General features: G+C 43.6%; 2 protein-coding genes across 6 annotated transcripts in view; both read left to right on the top strand.

Moving 5' to 3' along the window:
• Positions 1-26,040, top strand: part of LOC113134005 (disco-interacting protein 2 homolog C) — a 143,070-nt gene that overhangs the window by 64,621 nt on the left and 52,409 nt on the right. For all 5 annotated transcript variants that reach the window (XM_026313151.1, XM_026313154.1, XM_026313152.1 and 2 more), the window contains exons 2-5: positions 13,284-13,355; positions 20,581-20,691; positions 22,827-22,952; positions 25,317-25,655. In XM_026313151.1, coding sequence (XP_026168936.1) covers positions 13,284-13,355; positions 20,581-20,691; positions 22,827-22,952; positions 25,317-25,655 — 648 coding nt within the window. The remainder of the gene's footprint in view (positions 1-13,283; positions 13,356-20,580; positions 20,692-22,826; positions 22,953-25,316; positions 25,656-26,040) is intronic.
• Positions 15,565-17,448, top strand: LOC113134551 (tripartite motif-containing protein 16-like). The gene has a single exon (XM_026313993.1). It carries the CDS (start codon positions 15,565-15,567, stop codon positions 17,236-17,238), a length of 1,674 nt encoding a protein of 557 aa, XP_026169778.1. The 3' UTR covers positions 17,239-17,448.

Here is a 26,040-nt window from a genome sequence, read left to right as displayed (position 1 = left end):
ATATCTGGCTAATACTGTGTGATGATGCACTTCACTGAGTGTGTGTGTGTGTGTGTTTCTTTACCCAGTGAAAACTAACTGAGCACACATGTTATTTTACAGCCACCACTCGGCTGCTGGGGGCCCCTGAGCAGACCGGGGTCTGTTTATTGTTAAAAGAGTCAGAGTCTCAACAGACACTTTCTAAATGTTTTACCTTTCTTTAGCGTGTAACGCTGGGTTGGCACATTTTGCATCAAAAATAGCTTTTCTTGTTCTTTCTCTGAGTCACATCAGTGGTTGCAGTTTCTCTGGCAGTAAAAATGTGTCATAACTTCAGTGTCAGGACGTTGGACTGACTGTGGGAGTTCTGTGTCTGCACATTAGTGGTTGCAGGTAAACAGGGGCTGGTAGCTGCAGATGTAAGTTTTCATGTGTCAAAATGGGAACAATGCTGGAAATCAGGAATGTCAGAAAACATTGTTGGGAATGAAGAATTAAGGAGTTACAGAGTCAGACCCAGCTGGGCCTAAATCACCTGTTGCAGCACCTGGCGGCTGCATCTGTTTATGTGCTGCTGCTGCTGCTGCTGCCAGTGTTGGTGCTGCTCTGTCTCTGCTGTGGTTCATTCAGCCTGACAGCACTTTGGATCAAGTCTAATTATTGTCTGGTCTGAATCAAACCAGTTCCGACTGACATCAGGTCGATTTACTGAATCGTTATTTTTTGAAAATGAATGTATGCATGTCCAGTCTGGGTAGATTGTCTAAAAGGCTTAACAAACTGTGAATATAGCAATTTACTAACAACCTGAGCTGATCGTGTGGTGGGGATCGTGGATCTTTGCACCATCAGTCTCCTTTTGGCCTATTCCACATGTTAAATCTATGGTGGACCCTGTTGGTGAGGGATTGGCTGTCCCAGGATTTTGTGCAGGTTCTGCTCCAGCTCTTCTTTTATTTTTCCACACCCCCACAGACCGAGGCTCGACAACACCTACGCCACCTGCATGTTCTGGATTAGAAGCAGCGATAAACCGTCTGTGCTGTGAAAACAATCAGCGAACGCTGCTTTGTTTACACTTTGTATATCTGCATATCTGCGGGCGAAGGTCTTCCACTGTCTCTTTTTGGTCCAGCTGTTCAGTGACACGACAACTGGCCTTAGTCGCTGCTGATTCTTTGCTGTTGGGTTTGTGAGTCTCTGCCCTAAAACATGCAGTGAGTCCAGAGGGTTAATACACTCAGAGGCTGTGGCTGCTGCTGCACTGCACCTCTCAGTGCTGCGGTGTACATTTCCTGGCTAACACAGCTGCTCAGCCCCTCTGTCCCCCCTGAGATCACAGTCAGCTCCACCAAGAGCCAAAGTCCAGGTCAAAACTTCCTCCTCCTCCTCCTCTTCTCCAGATTGCATCTGGCGGATGTAATTGAATTAAGGAGGAAGCCTTTTCTTTTGGCTGTGGATGCAGGATTGTGATTGATGTGATGTAAGTACATATGACCCTCTTGGTGTTTTTAATTAGTTTTCAGGGTTGGTAGCGACTGCGAGGGAATTGTAAAATAGCAAAATGTTTAGAGATGATTTATTTTTCATGGTTCTTGGTCCTGATTTGTTCTTGGAACAGATCTAATGAACATTCGTGCTGTTTAGCCTCACAGTCATACAGTGTAGACACAGCCTGGAGCTGCCCAGTGCAACAGCTGTGTGGCTGCCAAAGCAATCAGGACTTGGAAGCGTTTCACTCAAAGAAGATTTCAGTTTTTCTCAGCAGGGCCCAGACCAGACCCTCAGGTGTAAAACCCTCTGCCAGCACTGATGTCACACCTGAAGACATCACACCTGTCACTTCAGTTTAAAGGTGGTTTTTAGGTTTGGAAACAGGTTCTTTCTGAAAATCCTCCTTTTGAGGATCGTTTACTCACCAGCTGTTGGCCTGAGAGGTGGTTTCTGAAGGTTTGGTAGTTCATCGTTTTGTTCACTGGGTGTCGTCATGTTCTGCAGGAACCTTTGATTACCTGTCAGGTGCAGCAACATGAAGGGAAACAGGTTTTAACACTGTGTCCAGGAACATATCATTGTAAAGAACTTGGAGGATTATTGTTCTGTAATCAATATATAATCAATGCAGAACTACAAAAGGGATATTTTATTTCACGTCTCTGTCACTTCCTACCCTGTGTATCCGGCTCCTCTGCGGCTTTTGGTTTGGCCCACACACTATATTTTAAACTATTCCTGCTGCACAGTTATTTTATTATATTTATCATGTTCCAAATAACTGGCCCTTCACACGAAAATTGTTAAAAACACCAGGTGATCGCCGTGACCTACAATATGGTCGTTTGATCGCTACGTTGTGGTTTTTCAGATAATCCTGATCACTAGACCACAATTCAGTTTTTCCTTCTGTCATTTTTCATACAAATCTCCAGCCAGATTTCTTACCCCCCAAACACAAACCCGACCTTTTGGTTTTTGAGAGGAAGCTGGAGAGGCAGCATCATATTCCTCTAAATGACAGGAACATGTGGGCTGCTTTCACACGTTTGCTTTTTGGGAAGCGAACGTCTATTTTCAGTGTGTGTGGTCGCTCCTGTGGGTCCCTCTAAGTAGCTTTTAGCAGGGTTTGATAAGACGTCAACACACACACACACACACACACACAGTCTGTTAAACCCAATAGTCCTACAGGGCATTAAAGCCCCATTTTCATTTTCTCTAAAGCAGCTTTTGTTTGAAGGCGTGTGAAACGCACTGGGCTCCCCTGATAACGCAGCACTTTGTAGGTTATCGACTGGTCTGTGCTGAAGCTATTGGATCTCGACTGTGGTGCGGTGCATACTTTCTCACGTGCCAGCTCACTTTGGGTTATGTCTTTAGTCTGTTTTTCAGCTAAAGAGCTTTCAAGTGGTTTCTTTCTTCACTGCTGATGGCTGACGACGGATTTGGAGATTATTTGTCATGGTTTGAGCTGCAGGAGGGTGGCGTGAGTTAGGAGAGACTTTAATTTAGCTGGATTCACTTTTTCATTAATGTAATAAGCTGTTGAAACTGAGCTTTTGGTGCTTCTGACCTCTGACGTCCCTGTTCAGTGTTTCCATAAGAACATGAGCAACAAAATGTCACAACAATAATCAATTTTTAAAAGATGTAAATGATCACACAGAAAACTTTACCTTATGAGGAAAGTGCTCAGGTAGTATTGTAGTGTAGTAGTGTCTTTTTTCATTGGCTGGATCAGTATCTCACCTTTGTTCCTCTTTACCTGTCCTGTAAAGTGCTTTCATGGCAGAGAAGCTTGATCAGAGGGTGAAAGTAAACACTCGGAGTGTTTTCAGGTGCATGATAAGTGTCTGTGATAAGTGAACGCTGGTTGTTGTCAGAAGATTCCCACAGTTTTCACTTGGACCACATCCCCTGACAGAGAGGTCATAGGTCAAGTTTAGCAGGAGGAGAGTGCAGCGTTAGCGTTTAGCTTCAGGTGCAGTGAATGTTTGTTTGTGGGATTTCAGTGTTTGCCACAAGTTTCACTGGTACAGTCTCAGCCCTCAGGGTAAATACCATGTGACTGACAGCCAGCTCTACCTGAAGCACAGGTGTAGGCTCCTGTGTGTGTGTTGGCATGTGGGACCTCAGTGGTATGGGACATCAAAGGTTTTCTTGATCTATTTTGGGAAATTCATCTATTGGAAAGTTTTTACTGGCAGCAGGATCCTGGTCTCTGTCTCTACATTAACTCAAAACCTTCTGTCGTCTTCACTTTCTTTAGATTCCTGATGTGTGAAGAATATAAAGTTCATCAGTTGAAACTATAAACTTCATCAGTTGAAACTATAAACTTCATCAGTGTCTGATATCATATGTGTCTGTGAAGAGCCTGCAGAAATGTGTCGTAATCTACTGTAACAGACACATGACGCCGACCCTGAGGGACCTGCAGGAGGAACTGACCCTGCGACCCAAATCCTTGACCTCGAGTCGGTCCGCTCACGACAACTAGGTGCGGGGACTCTTGTTGGACACGTAGGTCAGTGTGTTAAAACCGCGTCGTGAGAAAACGGCCTCACGGGACGACAGAGATGAGAAAACCACAGCTTTAAACCTCCAGCTCTCTCAGCTACAGGAAACGAAGTCACTGTGGAGGGTTTATTTCCTGACAGGTTGTGTTTGTTCGTTTGTGCTGCTCTCACATTTTGTTGTGAGCAGGGGTGTGTGTCTGATACCTGGATACTTAGACATGATGATCTGCAGTTTTAGAAAAACGGTGAGTGGAGTTACAGCCTCTGTTTTCATGATGAATGTGGGAAAACTGTGATGTGTTGGACTTTTCAGGAAGTGAATGTTATTACAACAGGGGGCACAACAGGGATCCTCAGATTCAAAGGAATTTAAAGGAAAACATGCAAAGACGATCACGAATCTACTGGCATCCTTGGTTTGGTCCAGCTGTCACACAGATGTGCTGGGTTTCCTTCTGATGACGTGTCTGCTGGTCTCGCTCAGCAGGAGTTCAGTTCAGTGAATGAGGTATCAGAAGAGTCCATCTGAATATCCCAGTGATGCATTATTGATGGATTTGGTAGAGCCTTGCTCTGATAATGCAGAGTTGACCAGGAGTTTTTGTCTGAGCCCTTTGAAGTTACACTCAGTTCAGTCTGTTTCTGCAGTTTGTTGATCTCTGATGATTGAAATGCTGCAAACACACGAGTGTTTTACCAGGATTTTAAAAAACATAACGTGACTTACATGTCTGAAGCCAACAGGTCTTGTTTCCCCAAAAATGCAACTTCGTTATTTTAATTATCTGCTGGCTCGGTGTGTGAGTGTTAGCTGTCTGTTAGCTGTCTGTTAGCTGCCTGTTAGCTGCCTGTTAGCTGCCTGTTAGCTGTCTGTTAGCTGTCTGTTAGCTGCCTGTTAGTTGCCTGTTAGTTGCCTGTTAGTTGCCTGTTAGTTGCCTGTTAGCTGCCTGTTAGCTGCCTGTTAGTTGCCTGTTAGTTGCCTGTTAGCTGTCTGTTAGCTGCCTGTTAGCTGCCTGTTAGCTGTCTGTTAGCTGCCTGTTAGCTGCCTGTTAGCTGTCTGTTAGCTGCCTGTTAGCTGTCTGTTAGCTGCCTGTTAGCTGTCTGTTAGCTGTCTGTTAGTTACCTGTTAGTTGCCTGTTAGTTGCCTGTTAGTTGCCTGTTAGCTGTCTGTTAGCTGTCTGTTAGCTGTCTGTTAGCTGCCTGTTAGCTGTCCGTTAGCTGTCCGTTAGCTGCCCGTTAGCTGCCCGTTAGCTGCCCGTTAGCTGCCCGTTAGCTGTCTGTTAGCTGTCTGTTAGTTGCCTGTTAGTTGCCTGTTAGTTGCCTGTTAGCTGCCTGTTAGCTCTCCAGGGTTAATAATTAATAACTGTTGTTTTAATTTCTGTGTCTGTGTTTCAGTCAGTGCAGGGTTCATGTAAACACCAGGTTCAGCATCTGCACTCGACAGTTGAAAAGTCCCATCACAGGCAAATTAAATGCAAACACTTCTGCAACACAGGATCTGTAGAAACCTGCAGTGTTAAGGTGAAAAACACTGGTCTCAGATCAGGCACATTCAAAGCTCTGTCTGTGTTTTTCAGTCTGTCACAGTGTTTTTATATCAGTGTCTAAAGGATTAATCAGGAAATGGAACAGTAAATGTAAATATGGCAGTATTTATGTTTCCTGTAACAATATTCATTCATAAAAACATTTAACCTGACTCTGTATAATAAACTTTTCCTCAAAAACCTCAATTTAACCCATTAAAATCTTAAAAACTCATCATCAAGGAAAAATTCAGCATATTTCATTTAGTAAATATAAATTTTTGTCCATCTTAACTGCTCAAAACAAATGTGTCCTGTTTCACTGTCATGCCTGATCTTATTGTGTGTGTGACTGAATTTCTAAGCCTGTTCATCACACTTATTTAAGTTGCTTATTAGAAAGACGTTAACTTCTTCTAAAATTTGCTATGGTGCAAATATGTTTTGTACCTGCTCATCTTGAAGATTTAATTTGGGCTCAGACGAACTTTCTCTGCTGTGTCAAACAGCAGAGAACGACACAGTGAAGAGAAGAGAAAACATGTTGTTGAGTGGGGGGGGACTTTAAATTGCAGGGGCAAGAATTGGATTAAGGTCAGAACAAGTCTCCAGGAAATCAAATTAAGTTAATGTAATGTCTAAAATGATGGAAAAGTGTGTGTGTGTGTGTGTGTGTGTGTGTGTGTGTGTGTGTGTGTGTGTGTGTGTGTCCTCTCTCTTACCTGACTCGGTCTACAAACCTGTTAGTTTTGCTGATGTCTCTGGGCAGCTTGTTTGGGCAGGCAGGTTGGACTGTACCAACTGAGAAGAGATGGGGGTGGGGTCTTGTTGTTTGTATGTACACACACACACACACACACACACACACGTTTACACTGGCACATGCTGAACCGCAGTGAAAAGCAGTTTATTCCTCAGACTAAAAACAGAAAGTAAAGGGTAAATAATGGAGTCAGTTCACTGCTGCAGAATATGTGTGTGTGTGTGTGTGTGTGTGTATCTATCTGTGTGTTAATTGAGAGAGCCTGTGTGAGTGTGTGTGCTGCCTTTGGGGAGTCAGCGGTGTTGGGAGTGTTGGGGGGGACCACAGACCAGGACGGAGGCTCATCTTAGAGGAGCATGAAGCCGAGTTTGACTGACGTGTCAGTGTTTTGCTCCTGCTGCCTGTCAGCGTTGGTGAGTAGGAGGACGCTCTGCTGTGTGTTCACCTGCCAGACAACAGGTGTGTGTGTGTGTGTGTGTGTGTGCGTGCGTGCGTGTGTGGGTGTGTGTGTGTGCGTGTGTGTGTGTGTGAGCTGACTTTCTTAATTAGCCTAATTGGAGATGTTGGTTTCACTGGTTGGTTTTAGAAGGAGAGAGTGAGTTTTACTGCATAAAACTTTGTGCTGATACAGAAACATAAAGGACCATATAAAGTTAATGAACAGGTGTTTGTTTTTTTTACCAGCTAACGAACTCTGTTATTGTTTATTTGGTCATTCAGTCATTAAAACAGTCAGTGTAGTTGAGTCTCTCCATCTTCACCATCCAGACGGTTTGACCACGAATAGACCCTGAAGGTAAATGAGTTTAAATGGGTCATGAATCAGGTACTGCGGCTTTAAGCTGTACTCTACTATGTTTGAGAGGAAATACTGTACTTTATCCTCCACTTTGCAGATTTATATTCTAAAACCAAAACATGATGTAAATTGTAACGTCTTCTAACAGATGAAACATAAGAAATAATCTGATTCCCTCTTTAACCTGCTGCAACATGAAAGTGATCATATAGTGAGTACTTTTGGTACTTCACATGTGTTTAGAATCTAATATTTATGTACTTTTACTTCAGTAACTGCTTATTTAAACACTGGTAGTAATAACAGTATGATACCAGTAGTAGTAAAACAGCTGCTGTGTGTAGTTATAGTGGGTAAACTGGGAATAATGGACAGCAGCTAATGCTGCTTGGTGATTGTAGTAGTTTAAACATTAGTGTCGATGTTGTTTCTTAATCATGGCCTACACGTCTGATGGACTAAATAAAGTCAGCGTGCTCTAATGAAGCCACGTGTCGCCGACACATTCATCCTGCTGCTTGTTCCATGGAGCCGAACGTGAACTGGGACGGGGAGTTTCCACCCAGTCCTCCTCGCTGTGCATGTGATGGTTTAACTGGAACTGAAGCCAGCACGGTTAGTTCTTCCAGACGTGCACAGGACGGACATAAATCATTTCAACAGCTCGCTCATACATTTCTAATTGCGTATGAGGAAAAGTGGCTGCATGCTCCTCTCTCCAGTCTTCTGCCAGCCAGAGTGGAGATGAGTTATTTTAGCACCTTTGACAAGTGATGTGTTTCTTTCTAGCTGTGTGCCCTTTGTCTATCACTCTTTCTTTTCCCCTGTTAGGCTTCTGTGGTTGTAAATGTTTATTAGGAAGAGAAATGAACTGACACTGCTAAACATCAGGTCGGCAACAAGAAGCCCAAAAAAACTCAACAATATATAAATGTAGAATAACTCCAAAATAAATGTCCTGTCAGGAACCAAAATCGAACAGTCTCTGAGTTTCAAAGTGATTTTTTTCTTTGTGCGACCAGTTTCTCGCTGCAGTGGAGATTAAAATAAAAAAGCACCAGCACTGGTATGAAAGTGTCTTCCTCCCTGTGTGAGTGTGTGGAGGTGAGTTTCAGCCCTGAATCAGCGTGTTGTTGCTGTGAACACCTGCTGCCTCCGACTGCACACAGCTCCTGTGTGTGTGTGTGTGTGTGTGTGTGTGTGTGTGTGTGTGTGTGTGTGTGTGTGTGTGTGTGTGTGTGTGTGTGTGTGTGTGTGTGTGTGTGTGTGTGTGTGTGTGTGTGTGTGTGTGTGTGTGTGTGTGTGTGTGTGTGTGTCCCTCAAGATATCTTGGGCGTTTCCTTTTGGCTCAGCTCTGTCTTAATTTTTGTATGTGTGTTTCTATGTATGCAAGGCTTCGTGTGTGTGTGTGTGTGTGTGTGTGTGTGTGTGTGTGTGTGTGTGTGTGTGAGTATACAATATGTCAGGACTCATAGTTAATTCTTATTAACACTTATTAAAACAGTTTAGAAAAATTCAAATGAGATAAAAGTTTCCAGTGTATTTTTTAACTTACAAAATTGTAAATAAAAACACTTTAATTTGACTAAAAGGTTAATGGATATGGATGTTTAATGTTTTTTTAAAAACTGAAGCCGATTTGACAGGAAACTCTAAAATATGGCTGCATGATGTGTTTGTATAAATGAACACATCATCATTTAGCTCCCACACTAAAATGAAATGAGAGACAATTAGGAGTTTCTCTGTCGCCCAAAGATCTGAGGTCTTTTTCAAAACAAAACCACATTTCCCATAAGCCCCATTTACATTTTCATATTTCATGACATTTCATATTTTTCTAATCTGTTAAAAATGATTTCTCTAATTGTTCCAGGGCTGTGTTAATTTACACACATTCTTGACACATTCTTGTGAAGTACTTTTCTGCCTAAATGTGCATTTTGATATAGAAACACTTCAAGATCTAATTGGTACCAGGTTTGCAGCAAGAACAAACATGCTGGTGTGAAGGTTCTTTGCTTTAATTCCGACAAAACTGATGTTTCTTGTGAACATTAAAAACAATATATATTAGGAACTATACACCTACGTCTCAGGTGCCCTGTTCTTCCACTTGAACATACATGGTCTTTTGTAATGCAGGTCCAAGTGCCTCTTTATGGTTCATGGTTTGGGATAAAGCCCCTTTATTTTCAGCCGTGTACTATATAATTTTGAACCTGCAAAACAAAGTAATGGCAGCCCCACAGAGAACATGGCTCACGTGGCCATGGTTGTTATTTTTTATTTTTGTTGCTAGAAGATAATGATTGACCTCCGAGCCTCAGCCGTGTTCTGTGATTACACAGTGTCATGGTACGTTTGCTCTACGTGTTTCCTGTTTTCCTCTCCTTCTTCCTTTTATGCTCTCAGTCCTCCATCTTTGTCCACTCCATCTGTCTCCAGTGTTGCAGTGTGGAAACAATAAAATCAACTCCGTTTCCTTTTTAGGTGCTGCATAGATGCAATACTCGTCTCTCTCCGCCTCCCTCACTGTTTCTTTTTATCAATGTCCTTCTTTCCCCTGCTCTCACATTCTTGTTCTTCCTTTTCCTTCATGGTTCCCACTGTTCTCTCTTTGTTTCTGTCTCTTTTCTGCTTCTCTCTCTTTGTCATGGTTGTTTGCTGGCACTCTTGTCCCTTGGCTCTCTGTCTCATACTGTATATGGTCATGGTGGCTCAGCCCTGTTGTTTCTGTACAAACTGACTCTACACACACATTCTTCTTCTGTGAAGGTGATATCACAGAGCGGCGTTCTCCTCCTCTGATTCCAGTCTTTCTTGACCTGCAGCGACTTCCTTCCGCTTAGCCCCAAAAGCATCAGAGGTCAGACACTGATGCTGGGTGAAAGGTCCGGTTCACAGTTTATGTCCCAGCTGATCCAAAACACTGTTGGTCAGTTTGAGGTCAGGGCTCTGTGCAGACCAGTCAGTCTGTCCCTCAACAAACTAGTTTCTATCGGAAAGGAAAGGGGCAAAAATCATTGTGGAAACTGTCCACATACTTTTGACCATATATGGTAACTGAGATCACATTAAAACCCATTAGAATGATTTCTGACAGGTTCTTCTAAAAAAAAAAAAAAAATGTAAACATCTTGTTTTCATGATCACCTGTAGCGCCCACATGCATGTGTCGACTACCCACAGTGCTTTGCTTCAGGGTCAAAGTTAGAGGATGTACCGCATGTATACGTCTGATAGGCAGCTTACATTAGAGTGAGGTTATGCAGCTGCGTGCATACTTCCAAATAATCTAAGGCTCTACTTGGACACAAACGCCGGACTGGGGTTGGAAATGTACCGTACATGGTGCTGGCTGCTTGGAAGAGCGTTGTAAACCAGATCCTGCATGGTCCTGACTTTTTGGCTCGTGTTTTCAGACGTTTAGATTTCTTAGCAACAGGATTTCAAATAGTAAGTGATTACCTGTTGTTTGGGTCAAGTGATGATTTAGGGAGTTTATTTCCAAAGGCTTCTTTCTAGTTGTGCCAGCTGTCTGCGTGTGAACAGGAAGCCTCACTCTGAACAGCCTGCAGCAGATACGTCAAAGACATGGAGGTTACTGAGAGTTTGGAAGCCTGAGTCATCCTCCCATCTTCCATCTCTATTTATAGCTTCTCATCCCTCCATCCTCATCAGCTGCCTCCTCGTTCCTGTCCCTGGCCTGAGCAAAGAGGAGGATTTCTGTTGCTTCTCTGGAGGTTAAATCCCAGATCCTCTTTGCATGGAGTAGTTTCGAGATCTGAGGACACAGACAGCGTTAGCTAAAAAGAAACCTGAGTAGTCGGAGGAACCGACAGGTTGTAAACAAGCCTCCAGGTCAGACAAACGAGTAAAATCAGTAACCGACCATCTGTCACACACAGACGCCCTGAAGCACAAATCGGATTTGGACTTTGGACTTGACTTTTCACTTTATTGTCAAAATGCAAAAATCTTCCTGCTCTGTTTTCATCATTGAAATGAAAAACTGTTTTCTCAGGCTCACAGTGAGATTAGTTATTGTGTGTGTGTGTGTGTGATGGTGCTAGTTGTATGTTTTTGTATTTTATTTAATATTCACATGCCCTTTAACCTGCTATAAAAACATGTCACCATGGGGGAAAAGGTGAAAAACACTTAAAAAACAAACAAACAAAGTTTTTTTCCCGTACAGCAGCTCGTCACCAGCCTGACTGACGGCCTGTCTCGTTGACCGACTGTTTGACTGACAGGCTGAGTGATTGGATGGAGATTGCTATTACACAGCTGTTACTGTATTTAAGTGAATGAGCTCTCTGACTGACACGTTCATCTCAGTCCTGGTTCCTGATAAAATCCCAATTAAGTCAAGAAGATGGTGTGTGTGTGTGTGTGTGTGTGTGTGTGTGTGTGTGTGTGTGTGTGTGTGTGTGTGTGTGTGTGTGTGTGTGTGTGTGTGTGTGTGTGTGTGTGTGTGTGTGGGACCTCCCTCTGTTTATCCCTTGTGTCTTTACCTTCCTCAAAGTGTCTTTTTTCTCTCTTCTGCGATGAAACATTCGGTGTCTCTTTGTCTCTGCAGGGAGTTAGATCCCCTATCAGAGATGCTAATTGTTGCCATTTGTCTTCCATCCACCCTGATGACGTCTGTGCCCGCAGTTGGGTTTTAATCTGAGCCCGTTAGTTAGTCACCAGTTTGTGTGTTTAAGAAGGATTTGTCAAGTCAGACGCTCAAACAGCTTTTTCCATGTTCGACAAATCCGCTGCAGATTCAGCATCAGTCAGGTCTGTTTCATGTTTCACTGCTTGAATCAGGCAACGCTCTTCACTCTGGGCTGGTTTTGTGTTTTGTTTTTTTTTACCGACTCAGTCATCGTCTGTGGTGCCAGTTACAGCTGCCATGAAATGTCTGGCTGTGTAAAAAGGCACATTGAGGCCGTGTGACGGTTGGGGGTCAGGAAATTAATTCTCTTATAAAACAATATACACCTGCTGTTGCACACCTGTCTGATTATAGACGATACACAAAATCAACAGTTCATACAAGCTTGAAGCTTGAAGCATGGGCATTCAAAACAAAGTTAAATAACATGTAATAGTAGGTAGAGGCCCTTTCTGTGTGGAGTCTGCATGTTGTCCCTGTGTCTGTGTGGGTTTTCTCCTCCCACAGTCCAAACACATGCAGGTCAGGATTAGGGTCTGAACCCAGGTGGACCCGGGGCCTTTCTGTGTGGAGTCTGCATGTTGTCCCTGTGTCTGTGTGGGTTTCAAATCTTATTAATGGAGAAATAACATCCAAAAGTGCCACCAGGCCACTTCTAACCTGACCTGTCCTATCTGATGTTTTTTTGAATGAGAGCCAGCATCTAGTGACTGTCAGCAATGCTTTGCTGTGATTATCAAAACATTTCTGGCTCTCTATAAACTTTGTGGGAAATGTGGCAAACTCCTCCGGTCTGGTATTCCCCGAACGCTGAGACACGATGCCAAGAAGCATTTCTAGAGCAGTTATTGGTTTCAGCTGTGCTTTGTGCTGAAATCTGCTGATGGCACAGGCTTGATTTATCACTTCCCCCCGGGAGCTTGGTCAGCAAGTTTTGAGGCGGTTCATCGCACCATGAAAGGTGAATTAAGTGCACCTGCAGTTCTTGGAGCTCCAAATATATGCAAGCGCACACACACACACACACACACACACACACACACACACGCACACATGCACACATGCACACATGCACACATGCAGCCAAACTGCACCATCTGGTTTTGGTTGAGGGGAGAGAATGAGTAAGCATAATGTGATAAGTCCAACAACTTTCTGCTTCTGACTTTCTTTGTGTTTTGATGTCCTGAAGCTATTTTTTTTTTTTTTTTGTTTAGTGGACTGGAGGCTCCATATTTCAGTGCAGTCATTTGTTTCCTGGTAATTGTTTGCATTTCTTCTACAGCACAGATGGAAACACACTCCATGTGCAGCATTTTCTGCACTTTTTAGTCTTAGGTATTTGGTTTTATCTTTAATATCTTAAATAAACTTGGAAACTACATTCTGTTTGGTTAGAGTAACCTTGATTTGACACAGTGCATTTACAGATGTGAGTCTAAGCTGTGACTTTGCTTCAGTATTACCAGTGTGTACTGTTTTATATCGAAGAATATGGGAAATAAAGTGTCTTTCTGTCTGTCTCTGACAGGTGATATCACACAAAAGGGCTATGAGAAGAAGCGATCCAAGCTGATTGGAGCTTACTTCCCTCAAGCAGCAGGTAAAAACCACTTCCCTCCAGATGTTTTAGCTAAATAGCAGCTAATGAAGCTCAGTTGTTAGTTTGTGTTAGTTTGTAGATCTAAAATAGCTGAAAACTCACCATTAGCATGTATCATCTCCAAACCTGTTCTCATGGGGAATTAACACAATTTGGAAAAACAACGCAATATGTACAATATGAGGGGAGACGGTCATGATCCGGGTCAGGGGTCAGGGTGACATGACAAATGAAATCCTGCTAACAAAACGTGCATCCACTGCATGTGAAGTTGGTATTTGCCAAACACATTTATTAACATGTTATTTGTATGTGTTGGCTGTGAGATCAGCTGCATCTGCAGTAAATCTCTATTTCAGAGGTTAAAGTTTGTTGGTTAATAAAGAAAAGTAGAACCAAAGAGAAAAATAAGTTATAGTTTTATAGTGGATGTGTTGGTTCTTAGCCCTAGTTGTTGGTAATACACAGATGGATGTTGCTGAGTGTTTGAGCACCAGTGAACTAAAAGTCTGTTCTGCTGTGAGACTTGTTGAGGAGAGCGGCTGGCACACACTGCAGCAGACTGACTGCTCGGAAAGGGACTGGAGCGTCACTGGAAACCAGCAGACACACTGGCACTGCCAAAGCTATTATTGGAGTACAGTGTGTGTGTGTGTGTGTGTGTGTGTTGTTAGGGTGTTAGGGCAGGGGAATGTCAGGAAGTGCATTGTGGGATGGCATGAGGGGTGAGGGATGGAGAAAATGTGTGGTATTCAGATCCAGACCCAGTGGGGAGTTAGCCCTGGTTCGCTGTGGGGGACCGGAGGACACACACACACACACACACACATACACACACATTAACATTAACCCAACTCTTCAGTCCTGGAATGTGCTTTGTACATTCCCATGTACCAGTAACACATTTCGGCTCATGCGTACACACACTACCCCCTTTGTCCCAATGTTCCAGCCCTTTCTCACACTCTCACAACATATAACTCTCTTTATATGTCAAACACATGTACATACACACACCAGTGAAGCACTTACCTTCTGTGTGGTGTATCTCAGCTGTAAGTTCTGTTAGTCCAGGTGAGTTGGTGCAAAGTCAGGCTGCTTGGTCTATCTAGACTCTAGGTCTATCAGGAGATAAACAAATGTTCTCCAGAACATTTTTCTGATGGGACAAGGGTTCTAAGTTTTACAGCCCTTACTGGATGTAGAGGTGCATGTGCATGTGATGGAGTGAATCAGGTCTGGGCTTAGTTTGTGCCAGAACAGGACCTGGGACCTCTCAGTTTTTGACTGCCTGACCTCTTTACACTTCTCTGCTAGAAAAAAAGAAAGTTTCAGTTTTCAGGCAATTTCACATTCATTATTTATTTAAAATTTAAAATTGATTTAAAATTCGACCAGAGGACACAGACAGTAAAACTCATAATCACTGCTGTGGTGTGGAGCGTTTTGATATTTAGTATATTAATATTTGAGGAGAGTATTTGTGTGATTTTTTTTTTTTTGCTCTGGGCTCATAAGTATTGTTGTGTAATTGTTAAGTGGTGATATTGGAAAATCAGATGGACATGTGAGTGTGTTGATTTGAAATTATTCTCGTATCAGGCATATTATTCAGAATTAAGGCAAGTAGGCCTCACAGCTTAGTAAGTGGACTTTACTGAACATATGTTGTTTAGCACCGTGTTCTGGGACCTGCACCCGTCTCGTCACCCACCTCTCTCTCGTGCATTTGTCGTTCTGGCACCTTCAGATTTACGAGTTCAGCGCTGCTGGATAGTCGGGTTTTCCCACTGTCCAATAATATCTCCAGTTCACAGAATTTCTGTTCCAATGCGAAGGATGTGCACAGACTGGTAGAGTCACTCTGCTAATCTTTTTGCACAACATCCCCTGAGGTTATGGATCATCTGTAATGACACCCAACCCAAAACTAATTGTATCTACTGAATAACATAAAAATGAGACTTTATTGTAACTTTAATGTAAAGCGTCGTCACCCAGTCTGCTGCAGTCTGTGTGCATTTCTTCCATGTTTTGGAAGAAACCTACTGTGCTTTACTGGAAAAATGACATATTTCCTTCTTCTACGCCACTCCTCTTTCTGGAATGAGGCACAGCCTGCAAAAGTCCTCCCTCTGTTATGTGATGGTATAAAAGTATTATCGCATTTCTCAGTTGTCACACAACTAAGATCTCATCACAGAGTAACATGGCACAAGGCATTGAGCTTCAACGAGACAAATTCTGCTGCTTGCTCTGTTGTGATCTAATGAAGGATCCAGTGACTGTTCCCTGTGGGCACAGTTACTGTATGACCTGCATCAAGGATCACTTCGATAAGGACGATCACAGGAGCCTGTACCGATGCCCTGACTGCAGGGTGGACTTCATATCCAGGCCTGTCCTGGTGAAAAACAGCATGTTATCGTTTGTAGTGGAGCAGCTGAAGAAAACTGGACCCCAAGCTGCTCCTGCTGATCACTGCTATGCTGGACCCGAAGATGTGGCCTGTGATGTCTGCACTGGGAGAAGACTGAAAGCCCTCAAGTCCTGTCTGCAGTGTTTGGCTTCTTATTGCAAGACACACCTCGAGCCTCACTACAATATGCCTGCATTTACGAAGCACAGGCTCGTGGAAGCATCTCCAAAGCTTGAGGAGAGCATCTGCTCTCGTCACCAAGAAATAATGAAGATGTACTGCCGCACCGATCAGCAGTGTATCTGTTACCTCTGCTCCAAGGATGAGCACAAAGGCCATAACAAAGTCTCTGCTGCAGCAGAAAGGCATGAGAGGGAGAGCGAGATCGGAGATGTCCGACAAAAAATCCAGCAGAGAATACAGACGAAGGAGAAAGAGATGAACTTGTTTCAACAGGAGGAGCATGCTATCAATCACTCTGCAGACAGTGCATTGAGAAATGCTGAGGGTTTCCTCTCTGAACTGTTACGTGTTGCTGAGAGAAGAATCGCTGACGTGAAGGAGAAGATAATGGCTCAGCAGAAGGCTGAAGTGGGTCGATTCAAGAACGCTCAAGAGAAGGTGGAGCAGGAGATCAATGATCTGAGGGGGAAGGACACAGAGCTGAAGAAGCTTTCACTAATTGAGGATCACACTCACTTTCTGTTGGCTTTTTTCTCACTGTCATGCCCCACTGAATCCAAGTACCCACCCAGTGTCAATATCCGCCGTCTGCAGTACTTTGAGAAGGTTACGGTGGCTCTGGTGGAAGCCCAAGACAAACTGCACGAGGTTCTCGGTGAAGAACATGCAAAAATCTTAATGGCAGTACCCGAAGCAGATGTCATACCATCAAATCCAAAAGAAGAGCCCAAGACCAGAGCTGACTTCCTGTATTACGCATGCCAAATCACTCTGGATCCAAACACGGCAAACAACCACCTGGCACTTTCTAAGGAGAACAGAAGGGTGACATTCACGAGAGAAGAACAGAATTATTCCTACCACCCAGAAAGGTTTGCATTCTCATGGCAGGTCCTGAGTAGAGAGGGTTTGACTGGAAGATGCTACTGGGAGGTGGAGAGAAGCGGGAGAGGAGTTTTAATAGCAGTCGCATACAAAGACATCCGCAGAGTTGGGGATTTTGATGAATGTGTTTTTGGACACAATGAGAAGTCCTGGGCATTAGACTGTTTCAAAAATAGCTGCGAGTTCAGCCATTACAACATAAAAACCTCCATCCCAGGCACATGGTCCACCAGAGTAGGAGTGTACCTGGATCACAGCGCAGGTATTCTGTCCTTCTACAGCGTCTCTGAAAACATGACCCTCCTCCGCAGAGTCAAGACCACATTCACTCAGCCTCTCTATGCTGGACTCTGGCTTTCAGATGGAGCGACTGCTGAGATGTGCAAGCTGAAGTAGACGGCAACACTGCGGGTCTGAAGTGCTCTTTGGTTTTGTTGTCAATGCCTCGCAGGTACCAGAGGGCTCCTGTCAATCAAGCAGAGAGGCTGTGTGTGACAGCTGTGTGTAAACGCTCCAAATGCTTCTGACGCTGTTATGTAACTGTGGATCGTGGTCTCACCACTCCCACTGTTAGGGAGAACAACTATGTATGATCTTGTTTGAACCTAGAACCTCTTTCCTTTAGCAATACTGACGTAAAACATCATCACCTGCTACCTTCAGGATGTTTATTCTCAGGGTCTGTTATTTCTAAAACTGTTTCAAGACTTTGTCATATATTTGAATTCATTCATTTCTATTTGGAACATTGGTACTTCATAGTGTTGACAAGAGACATATTTCCTTGTACCTAATGACAGATTTCTTTTGCAGTAATTCTTTGTTCTAGATAATGTAATAAAAACCACATTGCTGTGTTTAGAGACTAATCTGGCTAATAATGAAACAACAGTGAGAACACTCAGTTAAACCTAATTGATCACAACATGCTGCAAAGATCTGCTTTCTCATATGTGACATTCTAGATCAATCAGCATCAGGGAAACCTCTGCACAGTGTCGTCCTACCTGCCTACAGCAAAGAGCAAAGAAGAACAGCCTGCAGGGTTATGATGGTACCAGTGTGGTATGCTTGGCATTACAAATATGTTGCTGCCTGCATCTGATCTCACTGGATCTTGCAGCAGTGATACTGCAATTCCAGTAGAAATAACCCGGTAAAATAACAATATCTGCTTAGGTTTCCCTTATCTCCTGTGTGTATATATCATTTTATCAGTTATGAAGCCGTGTGTGTGTCTGTGTATGTATCGGGCTTGGCTGTGATCTAACGCCATGTATTTGTGAAGATTAGCATCACACTGAATCACAATAGGCTGTTTTAAAATGTAATGTTTAATGGTGACAAAATAAAAAGGCTAAGTTGGAGATGTCAGTCTGGATTTTGTTGAGTGTGTATGGATGATGGACGGTTATCAATTATCAATTATCAGTTCATTTAGATGAGAACATGTTCACTCCATCTTCAACCAGGCAGCTTTTCCATCATCTAGACCCCCTTAGTCCTAACCAGGGTCCCAGGGACCTGTTGGAGCCTGTCCCAGCTCTCTTTGGGTGAAAGGCAGGGGTCCACCCTGGACAGGTCCCCAGTCCATCACAGGGCCACATAGAGACAAACAACCTCACACACTCACACTCACTCCTATGGGCAATTTAGAGTCACCAATCAACCTGACATACATGTTTTTGGACTGTGGGAGGAAACCAGAGTACCTGGAGAAAACCCACACAAGCACAGGGAGAACATGCAAACTCCACACAGAAAGGCCCCTGATGGGTTTCAAACCAGGAACCTTCTTGCTGTGAGGCAACAGTGCTAACCACTAAACCACCTCTAGATTTTAGAGCCATCTCTCATTGTGCAGATGTTCAGGCTCTGGTTTTTCTGCTTGTATTAGAATGTGTTCATCTGTTTAAGATGATTGATCATAACATTGATTATATGAACGTTTGTTTTTCTTTCTTCTTGTGCGGTGGGTATTTATCATATATCAGTGGTGTCTGTTTATACCTGAGCATTTTGTATGTATCATGATAATAAAACGTATGTGTGTGTGGGAGCCCTGCTTTATTTTTTAGGGTAGTTGAGTTAGTGCTAGTAGGTGTCAGGGTGTCACCTCATCTGTCTCCGTCTTTACTGGATTTAGTGTCTTTCTACTGGCAGTGGTTTGACAGGAAGGGAATGAATGAGAGGCCTTCATTGATTTCCTTTAAGGTTTCACTGTGTTCCAGTGTGAGAGGTTTGTTTGTTGTGCACAGTACAAAAGGAAGAGGGGGGGGGGGGGGGGGGGGGGGGGGGGGGGGGGGGGGGGGGGGGGGGGGGGGGGGGGGGGGGGGCATATCTGTGCAATTAACATAACGTCAGATTGATGAGTTACGGTGTGAACCTTATGTTGCTACTTCCTCGTATTTTCCCAGCAGTCACTGTTTCGGTGCCAGTTGCATATTTAGGATGACGATTACGACCAGTGGGTGAAATGTCCCTCCTCCTGCTCCTGTTATTGACAGGCCTGAAGATTGATGGAGCAGACAGGTGTGTCCTGATTGAAGGTGTGTCAGTAAATGGCTGATTGAACACAACCTCCTCCTGATGAAGCTACAGTTCAGTAGCCTGTCTGCTGAAAATGTTGGGTTGCATTTTGAATTGCAGCTTTTATTTATGAACCATCTGTGTTTTTAATTAAATCCATTAATTATAACCCTCAGGTTTAAAGAAATACGAACAGACTAGCTTCACTTGATACTCGTAACAACCAACAAATCTACAGTGTTTCTGAGCTAATGGCTGAAATAACAGTCAACCAAACAACAGCTTAAAGCTGCAGCAAACGAAGAGTGGGCAGAACCTTACAGGAGGGGGGAGTCCATCCGTCCAGACTCCCCAGAGGAAACAGGAGAGCGAGGTATTTCCTAGACCTGCCATATATCCCTGCGCTGGCTGGTAGCTGTTATATGGTCGACTAATCAACTTTTAGCTGTTCTCCTGAGCAGCAGCGATACTCTGGGGCCCGCTGAGAGCTCTAATGAAGACAGACGAGGGGGGGAGCGTGAAGCTCAGATGGATGCTCGTAGATCAGCGGCTCTGGAGCGGTCGTAGCTGTCGGTAACAGGGTGGTTATTATCATCAGACGTATTGATTGGTGCACAGGGAGGTTGTTTCTTTGTGTGTGTGTGTGGCCATATGAGTGAGTTTGTTTTTTTTGTGTTTTCCTAATATGTGTTTGTGTGTGTGTTGATCCTGCTGACAAACTGAGGTGTACAGTTAACTTAGAGATAAATAAAGTTGTGTGTGATTAATTTGGGGGTTTTGGGGATTTCAAAATAAACTTTCTTTTATTTGGTTTGACTAAAGGAAAAAGGTGAAAAGGTGCATTGTTGAAATATTTGCAGCAGTTTCCAATGCAGACTGAATTTTCTTCAGGGAAGCAAATGTCTTGGAAGGAAGTGTGATTTCCTAGACGGGGAATGTGCGCCTGTTAGATGAGGCTGTTTAACGCCATGTGCCAGGTTTTTGTTTCGTCCTTCGGTTTGGTTTTATTTTGTCTGTCTTGTCCCACACTGGATTACTTTTTAAGAAAACATAAACTGTTCCTCTGGCAAGTTTTTTATGCACATAAAATACAAGAAGACCATGTTTGTAGGGAAAATAAAAAGGCTGAGATGTAGATGTTTGTACTGTGGAATAGATTTTATTTTGGAAATACGTTAAAGCTAATTTAAGCTCAACTTTGTGTCTCAGGAATGGATCAGTCCATGGGCCCAGAGAGGAGAACACCCGTCACCCCGTCCTCCTCCTCCCGCTACCACCGCCGGCGGTCTTCTGGCTCCAGAGACGAGCGCTACCGATCAGGTGAAAGACTGAGCTGTCCCTCGACACCACTCCACGTTTTTATTTCCCGACACCACACTACACCTGTGGGACGTTTTCTTTAATAGCCATATCTGTCTGTCTGTCAGGCGTCACACACACCAGATGAACTAAAATTAGTTTTAACATAGAACTAGTGGTGAAATTACCAGCGATAATATTAATGTCAGATAGAAATATTTGTTAATATCTGTGTAAATTAGCTTCAGGAATCACCTCATTAGCTTTGTCATAAGACATGATCACATCTTTCTGTTTTATTTCACGAGCTCTCCCAGTAAAGGCGACCATGTGATTAGAGGCTTTGCTGCATTAATGGTACATATAAATAAGGAAATCTGCTTTTATATAGATATTTTATTATTATTATATTAGATATTTTTAATATTTTAGTATTTTGCTCCACAAAAAATTTGAATTTTTTTTTAGTTCATATCATTTTTTAAAAAGTTGGAAAAAAATAACCCTCTAATGTTAAATACAAACATGTGCTCACATAATTTCTTTTATCTGTGTTATTTTAATAAGAAATGAAAGAGTCTGACAACATATTGGCTCATATCTCATCCTCACCTGTAAAAACATCATCATCATCATCATCACAGGAGAAAAATGTGTTTTATGAGACACTGTGCCCTGTGCAATAGGAAACAAAAGACAAGATCAGTTCTTAGGTCATCTTCTTTCCCCCCCATGCACGGTGTCCTGGTTGATATTCTGTGCAGAGGGCTGCAGCAGGTCCAGGATTTGGCAGCAATCTTTGGAAAAAGCTTTTGGCAAATCTGTCGCAGCTCTTGCAACACACATTGTTTGGTTTTTTTCCGTCTTTTATCAACTAAAGATTAATATGGGATTAACTAAGGATTTTACCTTGGCTGTATTCTTTTCACTGGCAGCTCATTCTAATTCAATCTGCAGGAATTTGCTGCAGTGACATTCGGAGGTAGAAAGGCAGCAGCAGTCCAGTGAGAGCCAAGCTGTTAGGGTTTGAATCCCTGGAGCACTTGGGAAAACCTGACTTGGTGAATTATCATATTCCCACATGCTGACGCCTGAGACTCTGACTTTGTCTGAATTTAATCTGACAGTAAATAAATCCTGCAAATTGAAAAAGAAAAGCTGTGTGAGCGTCACACACGTTCACTTTCACACAGTGTGCAGTCAACCATAAGACAATAAACATACCTCCCACTCCCTACATAAACACACACAAGCCAAACAAACCGTCTGTGAGTCTCGTGCGTTCTGACAAATGTCTTACGAACATCATTATCGGGCCCAGAGCCAGCCAGCTCTGCACCGTCAGGCCCCGTGTGGAGCTTGGCAGTGGACGGCCTTCAAACAGGGCCTGCTGTGGCTGGATCACGCCGCTTTATCTCGCTCTCACAAACAATAATTTACACTCCCTGAACTTAATCCGGTCGGAAACCACTGGGCCTCACGGGAGCCGCTGTCAAGCTGGGAATGTTTGTGCACGTAAACTGAACGTGAATAAACGGGAACAGGGCTCTCATTGTCACAAGAACGCTGCAGCACAAACACAGAGCCCAGATAGATCAGATACAGGTGATAGTGCTGCTGCTGGACCTGTTGTCTGTTTAGTGTTCACACTGGACTCCACAGTGAAGTGAAGGGTAATGTAACATCTGAATACTGCATTCGACTGAAGTAAATGTACCTCAAAACCTTTACTGCACTTTGGTCTCTTGTTTCTTTAGGAACTGAACATTACATAGCAGCTGATTAAATCTAGTTCAGACATGGCACTTAATGGATTTTGAGCTTGTAAGAATATCCAAGACATATATATATATATATATATATATCTCTACAGAAAAGAAAGGAAGTCATTGGCTTTTTGACAGACAAGAAAAACAAATTCAAATCATATCATGGGAATGGCCAACATTAATTCAATATATATTAGTTTGTGGTTAAAACAATAAGATCTCTCCTCTGTGGTGTAGTTCCAATAAGAAAAGGGCCATAATGGGTCAGAAAGGTCAGAATACTTTGGTTTTCAGCCCTTAGCAAACGGAGCTTTGGTTGTGTCATGATTGTTTTTTTTGTTATCACCCTGAATGAAAATGACTCTTTGAAAACTGCCGTGTCTCCAGATGTGCACACCGAGGCGGTGCAGGCGGCCCTGGCCAAGCACAAAGAGAGGAAGATGGCGGTGCCGATGCCTTCAAAGCGGAGGTCACTGGTGGTCCAGACCTCCATGGATGCCTACACGCCACCAGGTGAGGAGGCTTTTCCTTGCTAATCAACAAGAGTCAGAAACTGACCAAAGGCAGTGACAGGATGAAACTCTTATCAGCTTCCTGTTTGCATTAGTCGTCCAATGATTGTAAGAAGGAAACTGCAGGATGCAACTGGCTGGTCCCAGGTCTGGTCCCTGACACTCTCATGAATATTTGATATATGTAACATCACTTCTGCACCGGACACACGACACAGCTGACTTCTCCCTTGTAGCGTGAGAAACAGAATCAGGCCTGGGGGGGTTGGCGGTGTCAGTCGTCCACGTCTTATGGAGCTGGGGTTGTTTAATGAGGGGGTTAATGAGCCCATTATCTCTGTGGCTGCAGACGGGAGCACCACACAGCTCCACTGAACTAGGTATGATTCAGAATAATGGCACAAAGAGGAGCCATGCAACAGCTCTGAAGAGTAAATAGAAAGAACATTTTCCTGGGTCATTACATCCGACTGTACAGACACAGCTGCCTCGTGATGATCCAGTGTCCTGTGGTACTTATGCCTTTATAGTCACTTTACGATCATTTGTCCGTCTGTTTGCATCGAGCTGCTGGATGACGTCAGATAACTTTCTCATTTTTGCTGATCCAACCCCTTTTTCTACCCACCTCTTTATCTTTTCTCCTACTTCAAAACATTAGTACATTTCAGACCCTGTACTTTGTTACTTTTCCTTGAGTAAAGGAGCTGAGTCGTTTTTCACACAAGTATCTGTACTTGTACTTTAGTATAGGATGTGAGTACTTTAGTATAGGATGTGAGTACTTTAGTATAGGATGTGAGTACTTTAGTATAGGATGTGAGTACTTTTGCCACCTCTGCTGCAGGTGTTTTTTTTCCCTGTCAGTCAAAACAAGGTGAAAAAGCTGCGAGGCGTCACACGCTGACACATGACACACAGAAATACACACAATCCATCATGCAGAATTAGAAAGCACATGTCCTGAGGGAGCAGTAACAACACACACACACACACATTTGAACACACACACACAGCTGTCTGTTTGCCAGTGATGGTTCAGTCGAGGACAGCAGAGCTGTGAGTCGTGTTGGGCCGAGACGAGAAGCAGTGGAAGGTTCAGATATGCCCTTATTGGCTTTAGCCTGATTTTCACATCTGCATTTTCTCAGTTTCTCAATACATCATGAGATATATTTCAGCCTAATGAGGAGCTGCTTTGCATCAGGGCCTCTCTCACACTTTTCTCTTTATATGTTTTTGTGTGTTTGTTTCGTGAGATTCGCAGGTTGCCTGGCAGCGTCTTATTTGCGTCAACATGTTTGCGTTTTGTCACTGCAGGGTCCCGCTGATAACGAGACACAGATTTGCCATTGATGCATGTCAGCAAAGCACCATGGGAATTAATACGCTGTGACTGCGTCCTATCCTATGGTCTTCAAAACCGCAAATGTCAGCTCTAATCCACGACCAGCATAAAATGTCAGCTTTTACTGTAACAGTGACCAAACAAGGAAACTGTGTCTAATTTAGTCATTGCTCAGGTTTTCCTCTGATGATCAGCAGCTACAGGCAGCTGTCTCAGCAGCTTGTTTGGATGAAAATATGTCTGATCCTTCCTGTTTTGTAAAGTACTGTAGAAAAGCAGATACAACTTTGCATCTGCAGAGCGAAATATTTTTCTCAAAAATACCAAAGCAGAGCTAAGAGGAGAGGGAATAAACCACAAGCATGACTCCAGAAGAATGTTACCAGTCATCTCTTTGCTAAAACATTTACCCTGTGGACTTTAGAAAATGATATCTAGTCTTTTTCTTGCTTATCATTTTCATAAACAATCTACAATAAATATTCTGACAGTTCTACTCATCTGTTCATGTCCAACCTTTGACCTCATCAGTTTAATGTCCCTGCAGGAGCTGAGTGTCTCTGTCCACCTGATGAATGTTCAATGCAACATCGTGAAGAAAACCTTTTTGTTGTTGTTGTTGTGTTGGGACTGTAGGTCTTTCCCCATTCAGCGCTCGTTTCCTGTCTGTTATTGCACGAGCAAACTGCGTCCATGCACCTGTGTGTGAGAACTGGGTCAGCTTTTGTTGTTATTCATGTCGCCACTCTCAGTGGTGCTGTTGGCGTTATGGAAATCCCATACAAAATGTGTGCACACAAATCCACGCCCACACACACACACACACACACACACACACCCAAACAGCCCTGTGGTAACTCTAAATAGATGGGAGCTAAAACCTCCCCGTGCTACAGACAATAGAGCAGGACACACACAGATAATGTTCTACGTGGGTCAGATTAGAGCTTTCAGCTTTATTTACATCAGTGTTTACTTTTCACTTTCATCCTTCGTCATGTCTGTGTTTCTTCTCAGACACTTCCTCGGGCTCAGAGGGCGAAGGTCAGGGCGACGGCGATGAAGAAGGGGGAGGAGACGGAGAAGAAGAGGATGGAGGAGGTGGCGGAGGAACTTCATCCAGCCGGGAAGGTAGCATCAGCATGGAGCACTGGATCAACCGGGCCATCCACGGCACCTCCTCCACCACCACCACCACCACCTCCTCCACGGCCTCCTCCTCCTCTTCGTCCACACGCAGCGGGGGGAGCGGTGCAGCCGGCGGCAGGCTGGCTGACGTCCTGGCCCAACACGTCCACATCTCCGCCCATCACCGCCACCGCCACCATCACCATCACCATCACCACCACAAGACTGGTAAGAGTTGAGGATCCACACTCACGGCCTGGTTGTTGCTAATCCTAATCCTGACACCTTCAGACTAACATAAATGTTTTTGTCAAATGCAGACACATGTTGGAAAGGCCAGATGTCAAAGTCAGACAGGTTTATTAAAATTCAGGACTGACCCGCAACCTTTAGGAAACACAAGGATCCAGATACACTAGACAAACGTCTGACTCCCTTTGACGCTCTGAGCAAACTCCAGACACACGTGACAAAGTTCAGACACTTTTAACGAAGGACAGAGTAAGAAAAGACAGAAATGTGCTTATTCAGAGGCTCGTCACCAAATCTCTGTACCTTTAATAAACCCCTGACACCCTAAACCAACTCTGAACAACCTCAAGACACAATGACT

This window comes from Mastacembelus armatus, chromosome 17, assembly GCF_900324485.2.
Source record: "Mastacembelus armatus chromosome 17, fMasArm1.2, whole genome shotgun sequence".
Classification (NCBI taxonomy): Eukaryota; Metazoa; Chordata; class Actinopteri; order Synbranchiformes; family Mastacembelidae; genus Mastacembelus; species Mastacembelus armatus.
This window is presented reverse-complemented; position numbering and strand designations above follow the sequence as displayed.